Source organism: Schistocerca piceifrons, chromosome 5 (assembly GCF_021461385.2).
Source record: "Schistocerca piceifrons isolate TAMUIC-IGC-003096 chromosome 5, iqSchPice1.1, whole genome shotgun sequence".
NCBI lineage: Eukaryota > Metazoa > Arthropoda > Insecta > Orthoptera > Acrididae > Schistocerca > Schistocerca piceifrons.
In genome coordinates this window covers 207,387,980-207,414,691 of record NC_060142.1, presented here as the reverse complement: position 1 = coordinate 207,414,691, position 26,712 = coordinate 207,387,980, and the positions used below count along the sequence as shown (strand labels likewise).

General features: G+C 40.0%; 1 protein-coding gene across 3 annotated transcripts in view; it reads left to right on the top strand.

The window, feature by feature from the left end:
* Positions 1 to 24,687, top strand: part of LOC124798398 — a 136,358-nt gene extending 111,671 nt beyond the window's left edge. For 2 of the 3 annotated variants that reach the window (XM_047261782.1, XM_047261781.1), the window contains exons 9-12: positions 5,386 to 5,484; positions 12,454 to 12,515; positions 20,862 to 21,182; positions 24,239 to 24,687. In XM_047261782.1, coding sequence (XP_047117738.1) covers positions 5,386 to 5,484; positions 12,454 to 12,515; positions 20,862 to 21,182; positions 24,239 to 24,391 — 635 coding nt within the window. In that variant the 3' untranslated portion in view covers positions 24,392 to 24,687. The remainder of the gene's footprint in view (positions 1 to 5,385; positions 5,485 to 12,453; positions 12,516 to 20,861; positions 21,183 to 24,238) is intronic. The other variant, XM_047261783.1, reaches the window with a different exon arrangement.
* Positions 24,688 to 26,712: the final 2,025 nt, after the last annotated feature.

The following is a 26,712-nucleotide window of genomic DNA, read 5'->3' as shown; positions in this document are numbered from 1 at the left end:
GACCATAATACATAGCGATTCCTCATCTAGTGAGATCAGCGAATATACATCAGCAAGATCTATCTTGAGAAAGACAGTCACTTCCACAAAGCTTTGTGAAGAGGAACTCTTTCTATGGTAAGGGGCAGGCTTCCAAGTGTGTGTGGTCACTGATTGTGCTCTTTAAAGCCAGAAGCAAAATAGCTCCACAGTCAGTTGTGATGTCTCTGTGTTATTGTATGGCTTGGTTCTGAATTTGCTATGTCTTGGATTTTTGGTCTGGACTTAAGGACTTGTTATTCTGCAATGCTCTTTCTGTTTATCTTCTGTTCATTGGAGTTGATGTCATTGCTTCTAGCATATTCTGATGTATCTTGTAATCTCCCCCCTCCTCCCTTCTTCCATCTATTGTCCACATTAAACAATGCCCAGCCCAAGTAATTAATAACCAAAATATTTTATGAAGATTTGAGAGGAGTGGAGATTACAATAAACTTTCAAGTTTACTTAGCTTGTCATGTTGAGACATCTCCAGTTCTTCTTGGTTAAGGATCTGATTCTTAAAGCTGAAAATCTAACATAAGGTCCTCATGGGTGGTTTGTATTACATAAATTGGAAGATTGTTGTTGCAGAAGTTTTTTATGTGAATGTATTTTCCACTGATTTTCTCCCATTTCAGTATATCACACAGTATTTCAATTTTTTACATTAACAAATCCGAAATTACGTTGTTCACACCTACTACACAAAAATACATCCAATAACATCAGAGGCAAGCTTACAACTCCCTCATTCTGTGGAAGTAACAGTATGCCCAAGGGTTTACAATTTTTCTTAACAAATGAATTCCTACAAGTTTTTGGCACATTATCAATTTCAATTATTATTTCATAAATGGATACAGAAATAAACATAGTAAAGAGTACAGGATTGCGTAATTAATAATAGAAATTTTGACGCTCGAGCGAGTGTGCCTGTGTACAAAGTATGCCAACCAAAAATAAAATGATTTTGTGTGGTTCCATTTTTGTTTCACAAATGCAAGCCTATACCTGTTCCTTCAGTATTTCTTCAGGTAACACAGCGATAAATTGTGTTGTCATATGACCAAGTGAGCAGCAGTAATATAAAACACAAAGCGTGCTTGGCGAGAAAAAATTTACCATCAGTTCAAAAAAATGACTCTAGTTATGAACTAGGAACATAATCCCACATCGAGGCAGTTATCTATGAGATAATTAGTGACTGAATAAGCAGATGACAGAGATCTGATGCAACTTCATTGCTTAATGCTTTGAATGCGTCAGTACTGTCCATGGCAACATAGAGTTATAGTGAAAATTTATTATGTTATTTTTTAATAAAACAGTAGTTTAGCTCATATTATGGAAGTTTATTTTCTCCTTGTTTAAATAAACTAAGATTAAACTGTGATTTTGATCATACTTGACTTACCTTGGTAACATAAGAAAACCTATTCTTTTAATGTGTACAAAGTGTGCTGCACGCCCGCTCATGTTATGAAAAATGGCGCACGGCATGCCTGCTCGATTGTTAAGTGTGCAAATAATTCATAATTTCAAATGTTTAAAAAAAAAAAAAAAACTGTACATTCAGAACAAGTATTTATCGATTATAACATCGAAAGTAAAATATTTTATAAAGTAATTCCTTTTCATAAATTTTTGGTTGAAATATAACATAATGTGTATAAAATTATATGAAGGTTTTCAAAAAAGCAACTGAGATGATATTGACCTGTCCTAAATTCGGAAAATAATAATAATAATAATAAAAATAATATTGATATCGTCAACTACTGTTGAGGTAAAGTAATGCTAGAGGAGGATGTCCCATTACAATTTGTACTGCAGTTTATATGAGCTGCCTTATCATCTTGATGTATTCTTTCTTCTTAGGGCTGTACATTTCTCAGTCTCCTTGGCTACTTACTACATTTTTATGAAAAGCATAGTTGCTACGCACCCTATAGTGGAGATGCTCAGCCACAGAGAGGCACAACAAAAAGACTGTCAGAAAGTGAGCTTTCCACTTGTGGGGGTGAGGAGGAGGGTGGGGTGGGGAGGGGGAGAGATAGTAGGGTGGGGGTGGGGGATGGTAAAGTGCTGCTTCTGGAAGCATACAGGGATGAGGTGGAGAGAGGATAGAGCAGCTAGGTGCAGTCGGGAGGTTAGGTGGAGAGAAAGGGGGAGGGGAGGTAGTGGAAGAAAAGAGAAGTAGAAAGACTGTGGGTGCATTGATGGAACAGAGGGCTGTGTAGTGCTGGAATGGGACCAGGGAAGGAGCTAGACAGGTAGGCAATGACTAACGAGGGTTGAGGTCAGGAGGATTATGGGAAGGTAGAATATATTGCAGGAAGAGTTCCCACCTTGTTGGTTATCAAGCCCATGTAGAATGCAGTAAAGTGGTTGCAGATTAGCTTGTACATCACATGACTGGTTTCACATGTAGACTTGTCCTTGACAAGATAGGTGATGCTTTTAACCAGAATGGAATAGGTGGTGGTGGAAGGATGTATGGGATTGGTCTTGCTGAATCTAGGTGTATTAAAGGGATACGAGCCAAGAAGCAAGGGGTTGGGAGCAGTGGTTGTGCAAGAATTGATGAGGATATTGTGTAAGTTCAGTGGGCAGTGGGAGGAATGTCCTACCCACTATCCTTCCCACCCCTCACACAGTGGTATTCTGACATCCACCAAACTTTCGCAATATCCTCATCCATCCCTATACAACCTCTGCTGCAAACCCCTTTTTTCAAGACTCATGACCTGTAATAGACCTAGATGCAAGACCTGTCCATTACGTCCTCCCACCACCACCACCACCACCACCTTCTTCAGTCCAGTCACCAGCATCACCTATACCATCAAAGCCAGGGCTGCCTGTGAAACTGGGCATGTGATCTACAGGCTAAGCTGCAACCACTGTGCTACATTCTATGTGGGCATGACAAACAACAAGATATCTGTCTGCATGAATGGCCCCTGACAAACTGTGGCCAAGAAACAGCTGGACCACCCCATTGCTGACCATGCCATCCAATATGACATTCTTCATTTCAGTGACTGCTTGATAGCCTGTGCCATCTGGATCCATCCCACCAACACCAGCTTTTCTGAATTGTGCAGGTGGGAACTCTCTCTGCAACTCTCCCTACATTCTCGTAACCCTCCTGACCTCACCCTTTGTTAGTGAGTGTATTGTTACATTCCATCCTGGGTTTTCCATTGTTTGATTTTGGCTGTTTCCTATACCTTTCATGTGAATCTTTTAGATTTGCTCTAGCATTCATGATATATCCTGTGATCCATTTCCGTATGATCTGAGTAACATTTCCAATATTTTAAGATTTCCAGCACTTGTCAGCCAACACTCTAGAACTACTTTTACAGGTTCAGTATTCTTATTCTGTAGCTCAATCAATTGCCCCCTCCCTTATATACTGTGTTTTAACTGCTTCCGGTGATTGTTCTGCAATCCTGATTTTCTTCAAAAATAGGTCTTTCTTTCTTTCTTCTTCTTCTTCTTCTTCTTCTTCTTCTTCTTTTTCTTTCGAATAACCCTTTTGGCAGGTACGATGAATCAACTTTGGCTGCTCTTCATTGTATTAGATTTCCTTAGTTTCTGAATTTCCTTCATCCTTTTAGAGTGGTGTCCCCTTTCTTCTTGAGTCCACTTTTGTCTAATTGTTTTCTTTCTCTCCTGAAATTCTGCATTTTGAACTGCCTTTCTGAAATGTGTTCTGTTTTCTATTGTGTCTATTTTAATTCCAGCGTTTTCCATGTCGTTTTCATCCTCTGTGAACCATGCTGGCTTGGATTTGTAGCTATTGAGTAATGTGAGTATCTGTTTGGTTAGTCTGTTGTTATCCATTCTGAATATATGTCCAAAAAGCTGCAGTCTTCTCTTCCTCATTACATCAGTTAGTTTTTCAGTTTACAAGTATAGCTCTCTGTTTGGTCTTATCCTGTATTCAGCATTATCGTTTCTCAAGCTCCCAGTATTTTCCTTAAAATTCTTCTTTTGACCTTCTCTAGTCTCTCAAGATCTCCATTTCTTGTTAGTTTAAGTGTTTCTGCCGCATACAGAGCTTCAGGTCTGGCCACTGTTTGATAGTGTCTTAATTTCGTGTTCCAGGACAAGGATTTTTTGTTATAAACATTTTTGGTCATATGAAACACTCTTTCAATTTTGTGCACTCTAGTTTATATAGCTGTCTTTTCTTTTGCATTGTATGTAATCCACTCTCCTAGGTATTTATAGGAATATGTTTTGTGTATTGTATTGTTGTCAACTGAAATATTTTGAGGAGAATCACTGATGTTTGTCATGAACTTTTTTTTTTCTTCAAAGGATATTTGTAGTCCTACTTTGGCTGCTTGTTTTTGCAGTTCTCTTATTTGTTCTTGGGCAATATCTAGCAAATCTGTAATCAATGCCATGTCACCTGCAAAGGCTAAGCAGTCGACAGTGATCTTGTTTAGATTTCTTTCTAGTTGAATCCCTTTAGTATTGATAGCCTTCCTCAATTCTCGAACTACCTTCTCTAACACACAATTGAAAAGTGGAGATGACAAACCATCTCCCTGTCAGACACCTGACTTTATGTCAAACGATTTTGAGAGCTTTCCCTTAAATTTTACTTTCAGTTCTGTATGTGTCAAAGTTGCTTTAATTATTTCAGTTGCTTTGGTATCGAGTCCCAATTCTTGTAAGATATCAAGCAGTGTATTTCTGTCAATTGAATCTTGGGCTTTTTCAAAATCCACAAAAGTAATTACATATTTTAAGTTCCTGATATTCCTCATTTCTATTATGTTCATTAAGTTTAATATTTGTTCTGCACATGACCTTCCCTTCATAAATCCAGCCTGATACTCTCCTAGTTGCTTGTCAAGTATTTCTACTGCTCTTTTCTAAAAGCTCCTTTCTATTTACTTGTGTGCAGTACCTCTTACCTTTCTCTCAAAATTTCCTTTGATGGAACGGGTTCACTTCAAATCTGAACACTGTATACATATATCTTATTTTGCTATTTGAATTTGGTTTGAGGAATGCAGAAATTGAACTATAGAGCTACTTTGTTTAATTTGTGAATAAACTTATGCAAAAACAGAGTTAATGAACAGTTCTAAATTACCTAGGGTGTAAGTAATGTGCCAGTCATTTCTAACCTTCCAAACTCTCCTCTCCACCCTGAGGATGAGGCTATTTGGAATGCTAGGATAGACTTTTTCCTTTCTACTTCTATGTGTGTGTACTATTAGTACTTGGAATTTCAACTCCTGAATGTAAGTACTATTCAATATTTCTTTTTCCATGTTTGTCATTCTTTTCAATTTCGGTTTTATTGTAATTCGCATTCATATGGAACTTCACTTGCAGGTGGAAACACATCAGCAAAAGGAATGAACATTTTACCACCTCCATCATCCCTTATAACTGCTGAAGGACGGTCGGACATAAATGATCTCATGAACAAAGGTAGAAATTTTACTTTGTAAAAAATAGGTTGCATGTAAATAAAATGATAAAATAGTCTGGGACTGTAGTGATTGTAGTAAAACAATTTCTAAGTTCGTAAAACTATTTACTTTTCAAACAACAATGGAAATTCCAGGATGGAATAATACATAAAATGAAGGAAAGGCAGTCATTCACCTATAACTGACTTATGTGTGGCACTTAGAAACATTCAACAGAATACATTATTTTCACTAGCTTTTGAGCTCTTGCTCTTTCTCTAGCAAAAGTTTTGTGTCACCTCATTGTCACTGTAGGCTTGCACCATGAGAAGCAAGGAGAGGATGTTGTTGATGGCCAGTATCCTCTTTCTATAACACAACTGCATTCTTATATTAACAGGGTTCTTTATTAACCAGAACAAGAAGTTACTTACCTTAAGATAGTCCAAGTGTGCTGGTACAAGCTCACCTGTAGTAGTCCACGTTAGCCTCACTGCTGGTGAAGTAAAAGTCCCGCTAAGTACCGTACATACTCAAATAATCCACTCCCTCGAATAATCCGCGCACCCCAATTTTGAGGAAGGGGAAAAAATTATTTTTTAAAATTTGTTTTATTTACAAAAATAAATTGTTTCAATGTTATGATGTGTTCAAAAGTATGTATAATAACTACTGGTTTGAAGCATCGCGGCTGTACATGTTGATACATCATTAAAACGCAGTCGATTCAGCGGCATGCAGCTGGCCAGCTGGAAGGCGGTTGGCCAGCGGCATGCAGCTGGCCAGCTGGCCCATTAGACAGGCAGGCGGCTGGGGAATATTATCACTGCCAGCTGGGACTCTACGCGTACCTACAATAGCAAAACAAGAAATGTGAATTATCTTGTTCAAGAATTTGTTAATACGGTATGTGCAATAAAATATTTTAGTCAATACTGGTACGTTTCCTCTCTTACCGCTCTATTCATCACTTTTGTCGTCATCACTAGCGGGAGAATCATTGTCGTCTTCACCATCTTCCCATAGAGCGTCATCCTCAGTTCCATCCAGTGAATTTGTGGGATTCCACATTTTTTAAAGGATTTCTCCACCAGTGGTTGCGGAATGGAGTTCCATGAACTTTTCACCCGTTCACAAATCTGGGACAAATCCAGCCATTTGATTTTTCCACTAGGTGTGAACTTATAGTTTTCATCAGCCATCCATTGCATATATCGCTGTTTAAGTGCAGCTTTGAATGGCTGATTTATACACACATCTAGTGGTTGTAGGATGGATGTTAGGTCTCCAGGGATAGTGACCAAGTCAGTTTTCCCTTTTTGTAGTTTGTCTTTCACTCCCTTAGTTGTATGTCCACAGAAGCTGTCCAGGGCCAGCATGTTGCGTAAATTCAGTAATGCACCAAGACGACGTTCCAAACATGTGTCACCCAGTCAATTATAAGTTCATTGTCCATCCACCCTTTCGGATTCACTCTCATTAATACCGGTATGCCTTGTAATGATATTTTCGGAATAGCTTTCCTGTTCAATATCACGTAAGGTGGTAGCTTTTGTCCATTGCCAGTTACACACAACATTACTGTACATCTTTGTTTCTCACTGCCACCAGTCCGTATCATGATGCTGGATTCTCCTTTCCTGTTCATTGTGTTGTTGAGCGGCGTCTCAAAATGACTCGTTTTTATCCGCATTACCAATTGGCGATAATATATACGACTGTTTATGGCACAGATTTATCACATAATGATGAAAATTCACTATTTTTTCCTCGTAATTGCCTGGAAGCCACTAAGCGATAATAGTTTTCCTCTGGAATCCTAAACCATTTCAGTTGAAAAATCTTGATAGTTAGCCCCAGCTAGCTTTGAAACTGGTAATGCCTATTTCTTTGGCTGAAGACAATGCTTTAAGTTGGCACATTTCACTCGTCACTGCGCATCCGTATTGTCGCTTCTCATCTACATAATCACAGAGCCTTTTCTCGAGGTCCGGATGCTTCATTTTTTGGCCGCGAAATGCCTGACAGTTACTATTAGTTTCTTGAAGCTGCGTTTTATTTTTTCACCAGTCGCGAATACAACTCTCACTCACGTCGTACTTTCTTCCTGCTGCACGGTTTCCAATATTCTCGGCTTCTTCAATAATTTTCACTTTTTCTTTAGCAGTGTACAAGCGATAACGAGAACTTATAGCCATAATTAACAAGTCTGAAGATGTTAATACTTCACTCCTAACGTGCTACTGATGCGTTGCAGACTGAGACCGCAACAATGCAATAGTATAATGGGATGTATTGTTTGAGACAGAGCAGTACCAACAATATTTCGAATAATCTGTGCACCAAAGTTTTTCGTCCTAAAATTCGGGAATAAACATGCGCGGATTATTCGAGTATATACGATATACTGTTCTGGTCACTAGTGACTGACTGACTCTCTCTGCGACCGATGCCTAGACTTGGTGACTCACCGGATGACTGACTGGGTGTAACTAGACTGAGGCTTCCAGTAAGTGGCGGACTGACAGTCGAGAGGATGTTTGTGGCATGTTGCCTGCGACTCTGTATTTTGTCCTCGCTCCTGATAGGTGCATTGTTTGTGCCTGCTATCGATTTTCTCGCAACGTCTCTGCCACCTGCTGTGCTGGCGACAGCTTACACCAGCATATTCTCCCCCCCCCCCCCCCACCCCCACCCCCTCCCACCCCAAAATGCCACACTGTTGTTGTGTAGTGAGGCTGCGAAGGACAATGGGAAGGGAGCCACATGACGTTGGGCGTAGCTGTGGAGGACGGTGTACTCCTGACCCTACCCCGCCATCTGGCTTGTGAGGCAAGAGGAATACACTGCCATTTGACTGTGCATTTCTGAAAATTTCCTGTGTGCAATCTAGATTTCAGCTTTCACAGTATTATCGAGTACAATGATCTTAGACCATTAATGTTGGGGGTTGGGTTGTTTTTGGGGGACAAGACCAGACAGCGAGGTCATAGGTCTCATCAGATTAGGGAAGGATGGGGAAGGAACCATTGCGGTATTTACCTGGAGCGATTTAGGGAAATCATAGAAAACCTAAACAGGATGGCCAGACACGGGACTGAACCGTCATCCTCCTGAATGTGAGTCCAGTGTGCTAACCAGTGCGCCACCTTGCTCGCTAATTAATGTATTTTGCTTTGTACTGTGCTAGATGGCATATTATTACATGCTATTATTGAATACAATGTTCTTGTACACAGGTAACATACAGTCAGATACAACTGTATTCTTTCAGAAAATTATAAGAATAATTTTTAGTATCAGTTTTAGTAAGTACTTTACAATAACTTTTAAAAAGGTATTTAGGAATCTTTTGTTGACATGTAACAGGGATGGTGCTCTAAGTAAAATGCATAAATAATTTTAATTAAGAAGTACATGATATACTAGTGACACTTTATCAGTGCTAGCTGTCAATTTTCCTGCCAGTCTACCGGTGCCATGACTACAATGAATTACACGGTAGTGTGTGGTATTAGACATGAGCATTTGGTGAATTATTCTATAAATTTTGCTTTTGACCGTGATTTGCTGCATCGTTCATCTTGTCCCTTACACACCTGGCAAAGAGCACTTGCACAGCTGGTATAGGAGACATGCAATAACCTTTTTGCTGTTAAAATGCACCTCCTATTTTTATGTCTGCATTTTATGACTGCATATTTTCATGTTGTATGAATGTACTCACAGATCTGAAGGTGGTAATCATGCTTACTGAAATCGATAATCGATCATAAAGATTATTTACAGGCAATCTTGGCTAAGGAGATCACCTTCTCTCAAGTAATTATTACAGGTCTTCCCTTACAACTCACGATGAGTTAACTAATAAGTTTATTGTGATCTCGGAGTAATAATCCCAACATTATTAAATAGTACCTACCTTAAATTTGTGAATTAAAACCACAGAACAGAACACATTATTTTGTTGTGTCTATATTGTATTTTGAAATGTATTTTGTGCTGACAGACTGATCTGTAGCATATCCGGAGATATAGTTTAGACTCAAAGGCGACAGTTTGGATGAGAGTTAGCAAAGCCAACAAATGTAAATACAAAATCTTAGCATAGCCAGAGGTCTAAGTTATGTTGAAAGTTGACATTTTAATTGTAGGTTAATGAAGTAAGATTGAATAAATCTTTGTACATAAAACTGCCAGACATCCACCAAACCACTAAAATGTGAATCTTGTAAAACTTCAGGATTTTTATAAATGAATCATACTGTAAAATATGCAATATAGTGTAGCTGTAGGGAACAAAACTGTGCTTATAAAAGTAATTACAGAATAGCTGATGTCAGCTGCACTGTAAGGTTACATGGAATCAGCGGCGACAAGTAAAAATGGGTACCAGATTGGGATTTGAACCTGGAATGTCTGGCAGGTGCATTAATCACTGCGCCATACAGGACACAGCATTAGCGCATCCACGTGAACTAGCTTGGCATGCCTCATGGCATTCCCATGACATTCCCAAAAAGTGTCATCTATCCGCACACCGTGTCCATTTCCTCCACTGTTGCTACTCTGAGATTCCTGCAGAAGGGCGAACATATTTGAGCACCTGCACTGAAGAAGATGGTTCCATTGCCGATCTAGGTGAATCAGTTATATGAATGTGCAGTGTCTGTTCAGCAGATCCTGGGTTCAAATCCCAGCCCAGTACACATTTTCACTCGTCGCCACTGATTCCGCATAACATCCTGATGCAGCTGACATCAGTAATCCCTTTCCTTTCTTTTCTTTTCCTTTTCTTTCTCTTCCTTTCTCCCTTCTCCAACTTCAATTTACATATAATGTATCAAAGCTGCGGATCCTGCTTGGTGGCCATTCTTACGGACATGTCTGAAAGAACAGACATCACGCTTTCATATAATTGACAAATTATTTGCAAGAGAGATTATCTTCAATCTACTCTCTGGTTTATGATGTGACTTAACTTTTGACACTACTTCCAAAAATCAATGCTTTAAATGCCCTAGTACATATATGTAATTGCTGGGTATAATTCTTTTTTGCTCCTGATTCACTGGTGTGAATGTTTACCAACCCTAATTCATTGTATGCTTAGAAACTCATAATAAATTGGGCAGGTGTAGTCATTACTATTCCCAAAGAGTAGATGGTGACATGTATTTTATTATTATACTGGAAATAACCTTTCATTACTTCAATGGTTAATTGTTGAGAGCAAACAATGATAGAAAGTATGTTTGTGCTGCAATCTCTCATCATTTTGGGAGACATTACATGACTGCTGGCCAGTATTGCCTGACCTCCGCTAATACTTACAAACAGACGTGAGAACACAACTGAAATATTTGCAGGTGTGTTAGGTCTGTCAGACCATCAGTGACAAAACAACTAGTATAGCTGGATGGATATAAAACAAGTGTAATATTATGAACCTGTTGAAAGAAAAGGGGAAACGTTTGTATGTACAAAAAATTATAGTACCAAGCCATAGAGATTAATAAGTATTGAGTTGAAAATGCATTTCATTTTAGTACCATAATAGAGCAATTGGGAAAATGAGACCTAGCTTTATATATGCAAACACGTCTCCTTTGCTATTTTTAGGGTTAGTGTGGGGAATGGTGAATGGTGGAAGCTGCAAGAGCACAAGGAAATGGCTGCAGTGCGAGATAGTAAGCGGGGATAGTGCGAGGCATGGTGAAAGGTGGAAGCTGCAAGAGCACAAGGAAATGGCTGCAGTGCGAGATAGTAGGCTCATTCTCGCTTCTGTAATGTTGGCTGCCCAAGACAGAAACAGTACCCAATTTTTTATGCTTCATACGATATACGTATTATCTGACATGGACAATTGTTGTCCAAGCCAGAATGGCAGTACCATATGCTTAGCCCCAAGAAACAGTTACTAATTGAGATATGATAATTTTCTGATGCCTTCTGACCTTTGCTTACTGAGCGTAAGAAGTGAAACCAAAAGAAATAAGGTATGTAGTGTACTTACATTTTACAGATCACCAGTTAACAGTTTTTTTTAACAAGAATTTAGAATGAATGAAGAATTAACTGTAGACTCAATGCTTGTGAAGACACACACCATGAACACATCGTAACCATCAATTATTTGTGAAGAGGAGTAATACAAAATCAGAACTGGAAGTTACTGAATCTCAAGCTGTGAAACTATGGAGTTATTTTCTTGGAAACAAAACTCTATTTAAAGGAAGACAAAGAGGAGGGAAAAGTCACTTAAAACTCATAGCCACCCCCCCCCCCCTCCCCCACCCCACAGTAGGTCAATGTTCAATAAGTTTTGCATTTGCATTTCTGGCATGCTTCAGCTGCCAAATTTGAATTGGTTTTGTGGTGTCACCGCCAGATACCACACTTGCTAGGTGGTAGCCTTTAAATCGGCCGCGGTCCATTAGTATACGTCGGACCCCCGTGCCGCCACTATCAGTGATTGCAGACCGAGCGCTGCCACACGGCAGGTCTAGTCTAGAGAGACTCCCTAGCACTCGCTCCAGTTGTACAGCCGACTTTGCTAGCGATGGTTCACTGTCTACATACGCTCTCATTTGCCGAGACGACAGTTTAGCATAGCCTTCAGCTATGTCATTTGCTATTACCTAACAAGGCGCCATATTCAATTACTATAATCTGAACAGATAATATTGTGAATCATGTACCGTCAAGAGCAACATTCATCATTAATGGATTAAAGGTAAGTATGAAACTAATTACGTCCGCTTTCTGAATACTCATTCCTTGTCATGTTCCAGACCTCACGTCAGTATAGTTCATCCCTCCTCACGCCAGCCAGTGTGAGCTAAAACGCGTGCATTTCAGCCTCCTCTAGTAACACAGTGTTGGCTCTTCTGCCAACACAACAGGTTTCCAACTTACTTTCTTAATTTTAGTTTTTATCCACAGTTCTTTAATATGCTGATGACATTTTTTTCTTATTTCAATATAGATTTTGGGTCCAAAGCAGGGGAAACCATGACACAATTTTTACTGGCACCAACAGAAACGGAGGCAAGTATGACTTTTCATTTAGAATAGGCTGAATATGTTTTACAATGGCAGAACTAATTTTACAATAAAATATTAAACTGAATTCACTTTCCATCCATTTCGTACGATTTGAATACTGAAATCATTCTTTAAGTTACTCTGATAACAATTTTAATGAAGTTGGAAGCCCCAAACACCTTCATTTCTGGTGAAGGGGCATAAAAATCAATTCTGGTGATGTTCAGTCTGTGACCCCTTTCCTTGTTTTATACTGCTACCTACTTTTTCCCTCCTCAGACAATGTGGGTTAAGAGTGGCTTCTGTGTGACTTATCTTTCCTGTTACACCCCAATATTTCATCTATTTTACCTTGAAAAAGGAAGCTAGAATTCTGAAAGCTAGAAATAGACAGTATTTGAATTTCTATCTGTGGTTCTGAGATTTTCACCTCCTGGCAGTATGTTTGCACTGGCCAAATGCGACAGTTGTGCTGTGTGGATTGTGGCACAGAAAATCCTTTAACGATGATTGTTTAGGCGTCAGTAACACTGAAGCCCATGTTGTGATGTATTAAAGAGAGAATTAAGTTTCATTGTAAAGCCTGTGAGAAGAGATTAGTCGTTGAACGTTTTGGAGAAAAAGGAAGACAGGAACCTAAAACATTAGGAAATGGTGTTAACAAGTGGGCCAACTTATTGCAGTTCGTTCACTTGTTAATTCGACAAGATTTCGTACTATCAAACGATAACTCAATAAATGCAAAGCTAGTCACAATTTTCAATTCAAATGCAAGATTAGAAAAATATTTATCGTGATCATCTAAGTACTTTGAAAAATGAAGTTAAGAAACCCCTGAAAACAGCATGCGGTGTGTGGGTAGTGATTCTAGTGTGGTATGATTCCACGCAAGATAATGACATGAACTCTTGTAGAACCAAAGTGTAAACAGTAAATATATAAAGTGTTGTGCATCAGGTCAGAGCTCTCAAGATTTCAACAAACTGCAGAAAACAGTTTGTTATGTATTGCATATGATTTCCCCAAACATTTAGCTGAGAGCCAGCAATGCAACACTACAGAAGGATGTGGTTCACATGTAAGTAGAAAACAATCCAACAAAATTAATAAACAAAAGCACGCTGTTAAGTCACACACACTCCAAATGTAAAAAGAAAACAATCAAATGAAACTGAAACAAATCAGTTTTATGATCTAAATAGTCCCAACAATCTTACAAATTCCACAGACAGAAATTCTGCAAAAATGAAGATGCACGTTTCCAGGAAGTACACAGGAAAAAGAGAAGAAATGTATATTTTGACAATGAATGCAGCAAAAATCTTTGTGGGTACTGAAGGGAAAAAGTGTGTTGAGACTGTGACTGAAGAACACAATCATTCATACAAAAATGCACTATCAAGCACCAAACAAAATGTGGACTCACTACCCCAGAATTCCTTTGCATCTAAAAATGATGAATCTAAACCAGTATCAAGACAACAGTTGGCACGGGAGATGAACAAGAAATGCTGTATGGTGAGAAAAAGAGCATGGCTACACCTGAGCCGTGTCAAAAGAGGTACAACTCCTGAAAATATCATTAGCTTCCTGCAAAAGACTGTTCTTAAAAGCTTTAAAACAAAAGGGCTTAATAACAGTTTCAAAGTTAATGTTGACTTTGAGCTCAGAGAGAAAGTAATAGATAACACTATATGGCTCAGAAATATTGTGATAAAGTGTTTTTTGTTCCAGACCCTTCTTTGACAAAGTCACCAAGGGCATTTAAGTTTAAAGGGAGTGAGCTGCACTACTGAAAGACCAGGAATTCTGATATCCACAGTTAAAACAAAACAAAATAGAACATAGAAAAGAAATTTAAACTAATTATTCACTATGAATATTCCATCAAAATGTTCAATGTGCTATTAAAAAAGCAGAGAAGGTACAAGTTCTGCTTGTTGCAGAGGTACCAAATATCTTCATAACAGTTGAGCATGGACTGACTTAAAATGAAATAAAAATGTACCATTTACAGGGTTATAAATAGTGTGTCATCCTTTGGCAGTAGCATTGTATGTGCAGAGGAGTATGAGCAAATGTGTTCCATGGCCAGTTACAAACTGTAGGAATGTGTTTTGAAGCAGCTGCAATTCAAACAAATTTTCACGGCGACAAATGTCTAATATTAGATATAATTTGTTCTCCAAACTCAATGATAAAATATTTCCTAATAGAACTTGAAGTACTACTTGGCAGTGCTACTAAAGAATTCCCATACTTAATAGTAACTGGTGACCTAAATATAAGTACATTGAAACAGAACAGCTGTATAAAATCTTTTCATGATGTTGTAAGTACATATAATATGAATCTGCATGTAAATAGCCCAACAAGGAGCACTAAATCATCAGAAATAATAATAGATCATGCTTTTATAAATGCACCTTTAAATAAACTGAAATTACGAGGGAAGATTGGAAAGTAACACACATAGCAGCAGCACAACATTTCCTGGGATGCAGTGTACGATACTGTCCATAACACGCTGAAATTTAACAAAATTAATGCTCGCTGCTGGGTGCCCAAAAACTTGACAGACAACCACAAGGGTCAGTGAATAAGGACAAGTTTGGATCACTTAATGCACTACGCTTCAAAAGAGCATGATTTTCTGAAAGAAATCATTACTGGTGATGAGTTGTGGGCAATGCAATCTTCATTCTGTATGCAAGGAAATATTATGTTGCAGGTTTCACATTCAGAAATCACATTTGTATTTTGGTTGTTTGTGAAGAAATTGTTAAGCTTTGAGTAACATATATCTGAATTCAACAGCAGCAGGACTGTGGACTATGAAGATAATGGTCAATCATTATGCAATATTGCCGCTCTCATTGATTGTGATTCCACAACTGTTAGTGAATGTGGAATCGATGGGTTCCTATTGAATATGGAAGCAATTGGTTCACGAACAACATATTTAATCTCATGCAGGACCTCAGAGGCCTCACACGACTAGCACCGAAGAGGACAGACTGTTCGCTTGGTCTTGTGGAACTGTTATAGCCACTACATGTATCTTGAGCCTCTGAGGAGAACCAACATTGCCAGATTGCATTCATCATCATCGTGGCCCAACACCTCACTTGGTGTTAAGGGATGGTACTGTGGGAAGATTTCTCTAGTAGTTTACTAAACTGAATACAAAGTAGTGAAACGAGCCATGATAGAACATGTATAAAGAACAGTGTCTAAACATGATTAGAAGAAATTAATACTTTTCTAGATGCTGAACTGATACAAGGAACATGAATTAGTCTCAAAGATTCTTGTAGAGGGGCACTTGCTAATTTTTACAGTGCTAAGCAGCTGTCAGAGGAAGGCTGAGGGCTAACAATGTCCATGTGAATGTGATTGAAGCAATGCTGGATGTCTGGGAATGCAGTGACAGGAGCATTTACCAACCTTGGTGCGCTGACAGGCAAGACATGTGCAGACCAAGATCCTGAAGTCCCTCTGAACACCCAGCCACAGGAAATGCTGCATCATCAGAGCAGTAGACATACCCGTACTGGTGTGTGCCATGTTGGGCAACCAGCCGAGAGTGGCCTTCCAGAAGGCAGTAAGCAGGAATGAGCATATATCAAATACTGCTTTTTGAGTCGAGATCTGACGTATGTTGAAGGCAGAGTCTGGAAGCAGCATCCAGGTGTGGCTGGGAGAGTTCTGTGTCATCCTTCTGCATGGTCCTAAGTGACTGACAATCCAGGGAAGAGGCAACAGTGCAGATGTGGCTGAGGCAATCAGCAATGACGTCAGTTTCAGTGGCTTGATGTATGTCAGTAGTAAATTCGGAGATGAAGGACAGCTGCCGGAATTGATGGGGAACACTGGTCAAATCAATTTTGCAAAGATGTTACAAGCATGTGATTGGTGAAGACCGTGATGTGATTACGTGCTGAGCCTCCACCAATGGCTGAAAGTATTTGATTACCTTGTAGATGATATGGAGCTCTCTGTCATATGTGCTCCAGTGCCAGTGAGTGCTGAGAGCTTGCTAGTGAAGAAAGAAGTTGCTGCCAGGTGTTTCTAGTATGCTGCTACAGGGCAGCACCAATGGCTGTCTCACTGGTGTCAACCCCAATGGCAAGCTGGGGTGGTAGGATGAAGGTTGGCAAGCAGGGTAGCAGCCAAGTCATGCTTTGTGGCAGAGAAGTTGTCTTTTATTTTTGGCATCCACAGTACCGGCTTGTTGCCCTTTGTTTTCAGGGCCATGAATGTACATTATGAATGGCTTCTGTTTAGCAGTGGTTCCTCAGATAGTGATGGAAGAAGTTTAACATGCTGAGGGAGCTGCAGAGGTCCTTGAATGTCTCTGGGGACAGGAATTCGAAGACAGCCTCCACCTTGTTGGGCAGGGTACATGAACGAGCAGCAGAGATGATGTGACCCAGGATCCATCTCACTGGCACCAAGAATGCACTTTGCCATATTGATGATGATGCCGGCATCATGGAGGCATTAAAAAATACTGTATAGGTGCTCACGGAGGCATTAAAAAATACTGCATAAGCACTCACGGTGTTCCTTGGGCATCATGGAAGAAAGAGCATGTTGTCCAAGTAGGCAAAACAGCAGGGCAAGTCTCGCAAGATGCCGTCCAAGGATCACTGCCACATTTGGGCATCATTACGGAGGCCAAATGTAGTGAAGGAACTCTTGTGGAGCCCATATGGGGTGATGATGGCAATCTTTTGGATATTCTTGGGTGTGACCGGAGTCTGGGTGAAAGCTTTGATGCAGTCGATTGTGCTGAAAATTGTAGCTTCAACCAACACATAGCTCTGTGTGAGCAACACCAAGTACTGTTCCAGGAAGGTATGTGCTTTCAGCTTCTGGTAATTTCCACTTGGGCACCAGAAGCCATCCTTCTTCTTGGCAGCTGGAAGGGTGGATGCCAACAGGCTCTTTGAAGGATGTAGCATGCTGACAACGAACAGCTCATCAAACTTGCCCTTGGCAATCTTGAGTTTGTGTGGTCATAGGGGCTGTGGCTAGCAGACCACCTGAAGTGCACTCAGTGGATGTGTGAGAGCAAGATTTTTGGTCACGAGGTTGGTATATGGGCCGAAATGTGCCACCTGCTTTAAATCAAAGAAAACAGTGAAACAAGTTGTGCACTTCATTGATTTTCCAGTACTGATATCAATGAGGTGCTGGTTGGCAACTTCAGGAAACAGGTGGTAATAGCCGACAAAGTCTGCTCTGATAATGAGGTCAGTAACATCAGCGATGGTGAATGTTCGGGAATGGTCCATTGCAGGCTGAGGTCAAGGACACGATAATGTATGCCATAGCTAGTGATGGTAGACTTATTCACTGCCATCAGGATCATGGCTGAGGTGATGCAAGGGTCTCCTACAAGATGCCTTGGAAAGATACACAACTCGTAGCCATGTTGCTCAGGAAAGGTGTGGCGGAGTGAGCATGTCAGACGAACAGGTGCTGCGAGACTGATGAGCAGCTGGGTGTGTCTAATCCTGCTAGTTGTTTGTGTTTGGGTGACAAGAGCATAGCTGCTTGAAGTTCGACGTGTCCAGGCTGAGAGACAGTTAGAGCTGCGGCGGGAAAGGTGGCAACTGGAATCACGGCGGCCCACAGTTGCCTGCAGCATTGCCGTGTTGGCTAGGCCAGAGGATGGGGTAGTGGCTGGTGATGTCATTAGCAGCAAACTGAGCAGTGAGGCGAATGAGTTCATGGCAGGGAGGGTGGCATGATGGTCAGCTGAATGCACCAGGGGGGGGGGGGGGGTTAGCCCATGGCAATGATTCAGATGGTTCAAATGGCTCTGTGCACTATGGGACTTAACGTCTGAGGTCATCAGTCCCCAAGAACTTAGAACTACTTAAACCTAGCTAACCTAAGGACATCACACACACCCATGCCCGAGACAGGATTAGAACCTGTTACTGTAGCAGTCGCGCGGTTCCAGACTGAAGCGCGTAGTACCGCTCGTCCACAGCAGCCAGCATGGCAATGGTGGTGGCAGCCAGGGAGACCAGCACCTGTCAGTGAGGCTGGCAGTGTCAGTGAGGGAGAGGTTGGTGTGAAGCCACATCTGTCTGTATCGGGACCGAGAGGTGAGCCAGCAAGATGCTGTACAGGGGACCATTAGAAACCACATGTGGCTCCATCTGACTTTCAAGGTAATGCAGGAATTACAAGAGTTGCCAGTCTCCACACCGCTCAGTGGAAAGGAGGACCCAGACATGCTGCATCTACAACCATGTGAGTTGTAATAGGTGGTGACGCTGGAGTCTCTCATAGCAGTCGGTGGCAGGGTGTGATAAGTTGATGTTGCCGATCTCCATTACATACGTTGGCTCAATCACCATAGCAAACTTGGTGGCATCTTAGGTGATTCCACAGCCGGCAAAGATGGTGTCCACAGAGAGAAACCACAGTCACAGGTCTTGGGGATTGAAGAGTGGTGTGCAGGCTGCTGCACTAGCAGATGGAGTGGCACCAGCAGGCAGGGGATTGGACATCAACGCGTCGGGGCCAATAGGAACAGTGGTGGCGGCGGCAGATGCTGAGGCTGGCACCAGGATTTGGGCTGCTGGTGGACATGTCACCACAAGATCTGCATGCAGCTCAGTGTTGCAGCATTCCAGCTCTGCAAGGTGCATGGTCAGGTTGATGATGATATTGTGAGACGATGGAGCGGGAGCATGCTAACAGAAGTTGTTGGTGTGGTTTACAAGTTGGTGGGAGTGGGTCTGCATGCCTAATGAGGCGAGCCAACAACATACCAAATTTGAAAATTAAGTCGTCAAATTTTATCATCAGGTCACCAGTGTGGGAAGTTTTCCATACCTAATTTGCTATATTGAATACAAGGTAGTGAAATGGGACTTGATGGATGATGTATAAAGAACAGTATCTACACATGGTTAGAAGGGGGCATGAGTTAGTCTCAAAGATCAACAGTTTCTTGGGGGATTAATTGTCTCTTGCAGGAAATATTGATGGGGCAGATCAGGAGTGAAGGTTACATGGCATGATGGGCAGACTCAGATGGTATGCATGTGGGTGCAGAACACAGGCTGGTCGGAATGTTTATGGCACAAACTTTTAATTACTCACTGGTCTCCATAGTTGGTGTGGTGCAGGCATATCTTTAAATTCAACAGTGAGGTTTCGACACCAAACTTGTCACCAAATGGTGTGTCGATCATGCTGCGAGCATGGAGCTGAACATATGGTGATACCACAAGGAGAAGAGCCAGACTGGGAGCAAAGCCGGGTTGGTGGAAGCATTGCTAGTAGCCTGAGCTACCTTCTTTGAACTGACAACCAGCGACTATAGTATCCTGGTATCCAGTCGTCCAAAGGAAAAAATGCTGCCTATCTTAGCAGATGGCCGTCGTGATCTAGGAATGTGTGGGTCTGCTAGACTCAGAAACATTCACTTGTGTTTTGCACAGCCAGTAATTTGGACAGCCGATTTTACATTTACGGGTTGTTGAGGTTGGCAGCTGTGCCATATATTCAAGATTCTTGTGGCATTCTCTTACAACAACATAATGCAAGGCTGCATGTTGCCTTTGCTGTTCTGACCTACTTTGATAAAAAGGGTGTTTGCCTTGCCCTAGCCAGCACATTCGTCAGATCTATCACCCATTGATAACATCTAGACATGGGTTGCCAAGGGACTGGCACACCACCACTAGCTGGCACTGTGACTCATTAACTGTGATGTAGACTTGAAAAGAAGGAAGGAAGTAGGTTATTGTTTAATGTCACATCAACTACCAGATCATTAGAGATGGAGCACAAGCTCAGATTGTTTCAAGGATGGAGAAGGAAATCAGCAATGCCTTTTCACAAGAACCATCCCAGCAGTTGCCTGGAGTGATTTAGGGAAATCACAGAAAACAACATAAATCAGGATATAGGATATTTGGATGCAGATTTCAACTGTCATATTCCTGAATGCAAGTCCAGTGTGCTGGCCGCTGTGCCACCTCACTTGCTGCCACAGATTGAAAGCAGCTCGGAATCATTTAAATATATCTGTCACCGTGATACCCAGCCAAGTTAAAACCAATATTGCTGCCAGAGCTGGCAGCACTCTGTACTAAATTTCACACCCTATACATCCACAAATCACCTGAAAATTTAATCGTCTATTCTTCCTAGTTTGCTGCACATGTACAATAATTACACTTCTGTTATTTGCTATCCTTGCTTAGTTTTAATGCCAGCAGCACCCTCTGAAAAGAATATGTATCTATATTAATCAGTGCAATATAAAAACCTCACTGAAGCCTTAGTACCATCTTTAACGTGTTTTTGCTCCAACAGATAACAGCTACCAATATTCAGGGTGTGCAAGATGATTCCGGAACAGAGGTCATATCAGATACTTGCTTTATAGTAACAGCAGCCAGCATGCCTGTGCCACTGACAGAGGAAACAGTAGTAACATCAGAATTCCATGAGGAAGAATCCTGCAAAGGATCTGCACGAACTGATTTTACATATGAAGATATATGTACATGGAAGAAGCAGAGCATGAATCTAGAGGAAGATGCAGCTTCCAGCTCCAATGACAGTCCACTGAAGCAGGCACTAAACCCAGAGGTGTGTGCCTCTGATCCAGAACTGTCTCAAATTGTTCTTCAGGTAATTGCTAACAAATGGACCTATGTTAGCTTAATTTTATTTAAATATGGGTTAAGAAATATGTTTCACTAAAAGTCAAAATTGAGTAAATGATAATATACTGGAAAATCCATCTCCATGAATTGTTCAGCAGGAATAACAGCCAGCACCAAATTGTGAGATTGACCATACAGTGGAAACACGTGCAGCTGAACAAAATGTGCGTGACACCAATGGCTGCTGCACTCTTGCTATCTGTATCCTGACATGCAGCAGTAACTTGAATGAAATAGATTGGAATTCTTCTTACTGAACATCATTTGGTCAAGCATCTCTGTGGCCTCAATCTTTGCTAGCTCTCCTCTTTCTCACCTCAATCAGCTCTGAAGCTCTGCTAGCACACCTCTCCCCACCTCCAGCTCTGTCCTCATGCCTCCTACTTCACTTAATCTATTGACAACTACGGTACACACTCTACAGTCTCTGCCTTCCACCCCACTCCCCTCCTTCTCCTTCTCACCCAAATCGCTCCACCACTTCATTGTGTGATTCATGTAGCTTCCCTTGCTCTCACCAGGCTGGGTTCCTAGGTGCCATATCCCATTCCTTTGCTCCCTCTCCCTCTCAACTATCAGTCTTTCCTTCCCTCAACACACCCCTCCCTCCCTTCCCTCTTCATCACATTCATTACACCTTACACACCCAATCACTCCAGTTGGGCTACAGTGCTAGGATGAAGTAGTCAGCTAAAACTGTGTACATGTACATGTGTTTTTGTTAATTAACTTTAAAAGGGAACATTGTCTAAAAGCTGAGCAATGATTTCAGTTTTGTTAATGTGACTCTCAACTGGCTTTGTATTCTTTTCATTATTTGTATTTAATTCCATCACCTGAGAGCCCTAACTGGTAACGTCTCCAACTATGTGCTGTTCATGTTGTAGCACTCAGCTAAGTTGTAAAAAATCATATACCACTCATTTATCATTCAGAAAAGATATCATTCTAGTTTTTTAATTAGTGGGCACAAAAGCAAACTCATTGTGATGTTTTGGTTATAACCAAAGAGCTAAAAAGAAAACTAAAATATCTTCTTTATTAGTCAGGATGTAAGTAGAGAATTCTCGCAAAAATTAAAACAGCAAATGACACATTTTGTATAATTACCCACAACAGAAACATAGCTCCAAGTACCACTTTGGGTACATTACTTTTACAGGGTGTGGCAGAAAACTAGGCCAATTTTGATACAGCAAAACAAGCTGAGGTAACATTTTCAATCACAATGACAAAACCCATACACATTGCCATTTCATGCACTGTTCATGTTATGAAAACAATATCCTGTAGATGGCCATCATTCTTACATTGAGACTCAAAGGCAATATGCAGTTTACATCGTTCACAGCACATTCAATCATCTGTATAGGAATGCTTCTGATTTATGAATCAATTGTGTCTTTCAGTGTCACAATTTCTGTAGACACCCCCAAGGGAAGTAATCACAGACTGATAAATTTTGAGATCTGGGGAGGTCATAAAATGCCCCATTCCTTGAAATGATGTGGATACCAAACACACTGTGCACTGTTGCCACTGAAATTTGAGTACAATGAGATTGTACCACCATCTTGCATAAATCAATACTCATTTGCAGGAAACTGTTAAATTGAGATGTGAGGAAAGTATCAACCATGGCTGTATATTGCTTAGATGTGACTGTGGTCTCTTGACCATGTTCATCCCCAAAGAAAGAAAGGACCGATTATGCCCACTGAAGAGAAAATGCATCACACTGTGATTTTCTGTCTGCGTAAGACACATTGATGGACTTCGTGAGGATTTTCCTCACCCTGTTGATGGTAGTTTTGTTTGCTGACATAACCACTGTGATGAAAATGTGCCTTGTCACTCATCCATAGCAATGTTAAGAGCCTTCACTGTTCTTAATTTTAGTCAACAATCATTTGGTTTTCATAATCACATACTTCATTTAACTGTTGCAAAATTTGTGTCTTGTACAGTTGCGACTTTAAATCAGTCCATAAAACTTTGTGCACACTACGACTGGACAGTCCCAGTACAGCTGCAATTTGTCTCACAGAATGCTTCTGATGGTTGGTTATAACATTTTGCACCTCCTCTTTTTGTTTCTGTGAGCAACTTGTGGGCCTTCATGGTGATTTCAGCTTAAGTGCACGTCCTGTTTCTCACCCATAATATGACTGCATGTGCCGATAGTATAGAACCATTTTGTCTAAGGGTAAATGGCAATGGGATTCCTGTTCAGCAACACAGTCACTATTTTTGTAAAAGGTTTTGTACAATGCTTACAACTTTCCTCCATCCTCTTAAATTTTCTATTTTCAAAGCTTTGTATGCAGATTTGCTGAACTGTATTGTGTGCAAATGCAGATCCAAACAACTTTTCCATATTTTGTAATAGAGAGATTAGTGTTAAATGTTTTGTAATTGAAGTATTAGAATGTTGTTACCATATCTGATATGTTCTTCATTCTGAATTATACTTACAAGTTTGTTTTTACCATTTTTCATGCAGTTAATAATCTGTATATAAAAAACAACAAGGGCCGATTGTATAAACATTTGACTGTACATTAACACAGAAAATGGCTTCAAACCAAACTTAACTCAGAAGTCTGTATTGTATAAATGTTATCCTAGATTATATCAGTGTGAAGTACAACAAACTTTGACGCGAAAATTCGATGATCAAATTTGGGTTCAAATGTAACTGTCAGTTCAAAATGTAGTGACATAACAGAACAATACTTTTGTTTTGTGCAGATACAAATTGCAAGAATAAAAGAGTTGTTATTAACATGTAAATGTATGACTATGCCACTCCCATACTGCAGCTCAAAACATCACTGAACCTTCTTCAGTGAATCCAAGTTTAGAGTTGTACAGTAGAGTCCTGAATAGAGTTCAATTTCTGCACTACAGTCAAAACTGACTTCCAGTCAGTGATGTTTATACAATCAGTCCTATGTGTTGCTGTCCCTCAGTAAGAAAAACATTTCCAAATATATAATTACAGTTTTCTATTTTATGCAGGATGAAACACTGAATATCCAAGTTGACACACAAGAAGATAATCTAATGACAATAAGTGATACATACGGTGAATATCAAGTACTAATTCTTGAGCAACAAAGAAATGTGAAACAATTTTCAGAATCAACAATTAATTTGAGAGATCTTCAATAATTAATAGTAATTAAGAAACTACAGCTGCAAAGAAGTTTAAGAAGAAATCAATTCGTACTGAATACAACCAAAAAGGGACCAATGTGTTTACCAAAACAAACACAATGTGTTACTAGTTTCCTAACATATTCACATGATAATGGACATTCTCTTTAATTAAACACAATTTCCACTGAATACTCATGTGTTTATTCTATGTATTAGTGATATTGAAATGATTGATTGTTTTTCCACCTTTGTATACATGCATGTGAAGCGACTGTTCTATGTACTTTGACAACTACAATGTTTGCAAAATGGGCTTAAAATATAATTATAAAATAAATATCAATTGAAGAGTTTTTCAACATTGCTTACAAAGTCTATTAGACACTATGAAGTCCTTTATGTAGTTGGACAACACTTCCATATCAGCGCGATCAGTGAACTTCAATCCAAGGAATAATGAAGCCAAGTTTTCACACCTGAAAATTATGACAGAGAAAAAGAGTCACGTTACATTTTTTAAATGATGACGTTACCCCATGCATCATAAACTTTTATGGCATGGTAGAGAAAAATAGGAAGAAAAGTGAGGCATCATTGTAAATGGATGTCATATTCTTACAAGCTACAATTGTGTTACCTGTAGGAAAGAAGTACAGCCTGCATAGAATGACATGATTGAAAAATAATGAATAGCAGTAAATGAAGTAAGAATGAAAGTATTTGTACTCAGGGCATACCATGGGTTACCAATATCTATAGAGTAAGCATTCAGATGTACAGAACAAATTATTTGTTGCCAACACTCATTGCCTCCGAAGTCCCATGACCTTGGCATCGTGTAACGGTTTGCCCAAAAGCACTCAGCAAATTCTGAATGTCATAACACTGCTATTATAGACAGATCCTGATCAAGAGCGCCATGGATTTTGCATTCATGTTTGATAGTCACCTTAACAAATAGCATTTTATACCTGGAATTAAATTGGTTTAAAGCTTTGAAGAGATAAATGCAAGGGCATTTCACTTGTTTACAACAAGTATCACAGCACATGTCACTATTTTTTTTCTTATGGGAATAGAAGAGAAGAGCCGCCTGTTATCTTTAGGTTTAGTACTGCAATTGCTCATATTGTAGAGTCTCTCTCTTAATAAATTATGCAGTGTGGCATTATGAAACGGTTTCCTATGAAGCTAAAGTAAGTGTCCTGAAAAACACACTGAATTTGGATTAACAATTTACATCAGTCCATTGTCCTTTATTGACTTTCCTTTGTATATTTTTCTCTTTACAACAAGCAAGCTTTAAAAAAAAGCATTTGACCATATTTCTTTAGCACTTTGTATTTATGAGTATCCACTATGCTATGGAATTAATTTTATGCAAAAAAAGAAAACTAAAGTATTATTTATACATAATCATTCTCCACACCATATTAGTATCTTAGATTCTGATTCTGATTATGATTACATTAAAATAAGTACATTGATTTGGAAACCTATATAATACAGAAGTAATTACTCAGACAGTTCTACATAAATCTTCGTTCCATATGATCGTTTTCTTGGTTACATAGTACACACTAATGAATTTATGTAATGCTTGTCTTGCAAATATGTGTCGAGGCATTCACACAAATTACCCGTTATGGTATTAATTCTTGATTTTCAACATATAAAGTGCCTTTTACTTGCACAGTAACTTTAATTATGTCTTTGTAGAACTTTCCAATGAAAAGTGACATATCCTCCTTTGATTTTTCATCCATAGCATCAACAATTATACAGCACTGCAGTTACAAATAAATAAATGTATAAAAACTGAGTAAATATGTCTCATATTAAAGCGATAGAGGGGCTGGCCAGTACTTACCTCAGCTCAGTGCAGCCGATAGATACACAAAACAGAACAGAACATTTATGTTCCTAGCTTTCGGAACTTCACTTTGTTCCTTCGTCAGGGAGGGGAGGGGGGGGGGGGGGGGGGGCAAGAAGGGAAAGTGGATTCAGTTACTCACAACCCAGGTTATAAAGCAACACGGAAAGGTAAACAGGGATGGTAGCAAGGATGGAGGCATGGTTGTCAGAGGGAAGACAAAGATATTCTACTGTAAGTACTGTGCCAGCTTCAAACCAAAGAGGATGCATACAGAAGTAAAGAGGTATCTAGTATAAAGATAAACACAACTATGTAGGATGAAAAGATGCGTGAACGGCTAAAGAGCAAAGGGAAGGAGGAGAAGACTGAGTAAATGGGAGTGAGGTTGGTTAACGTAGGTTCAGTCCAGGGGGATGGCGAGATGAAAGGATGTGTCGGAGTGCAAGTTCCCATCTCC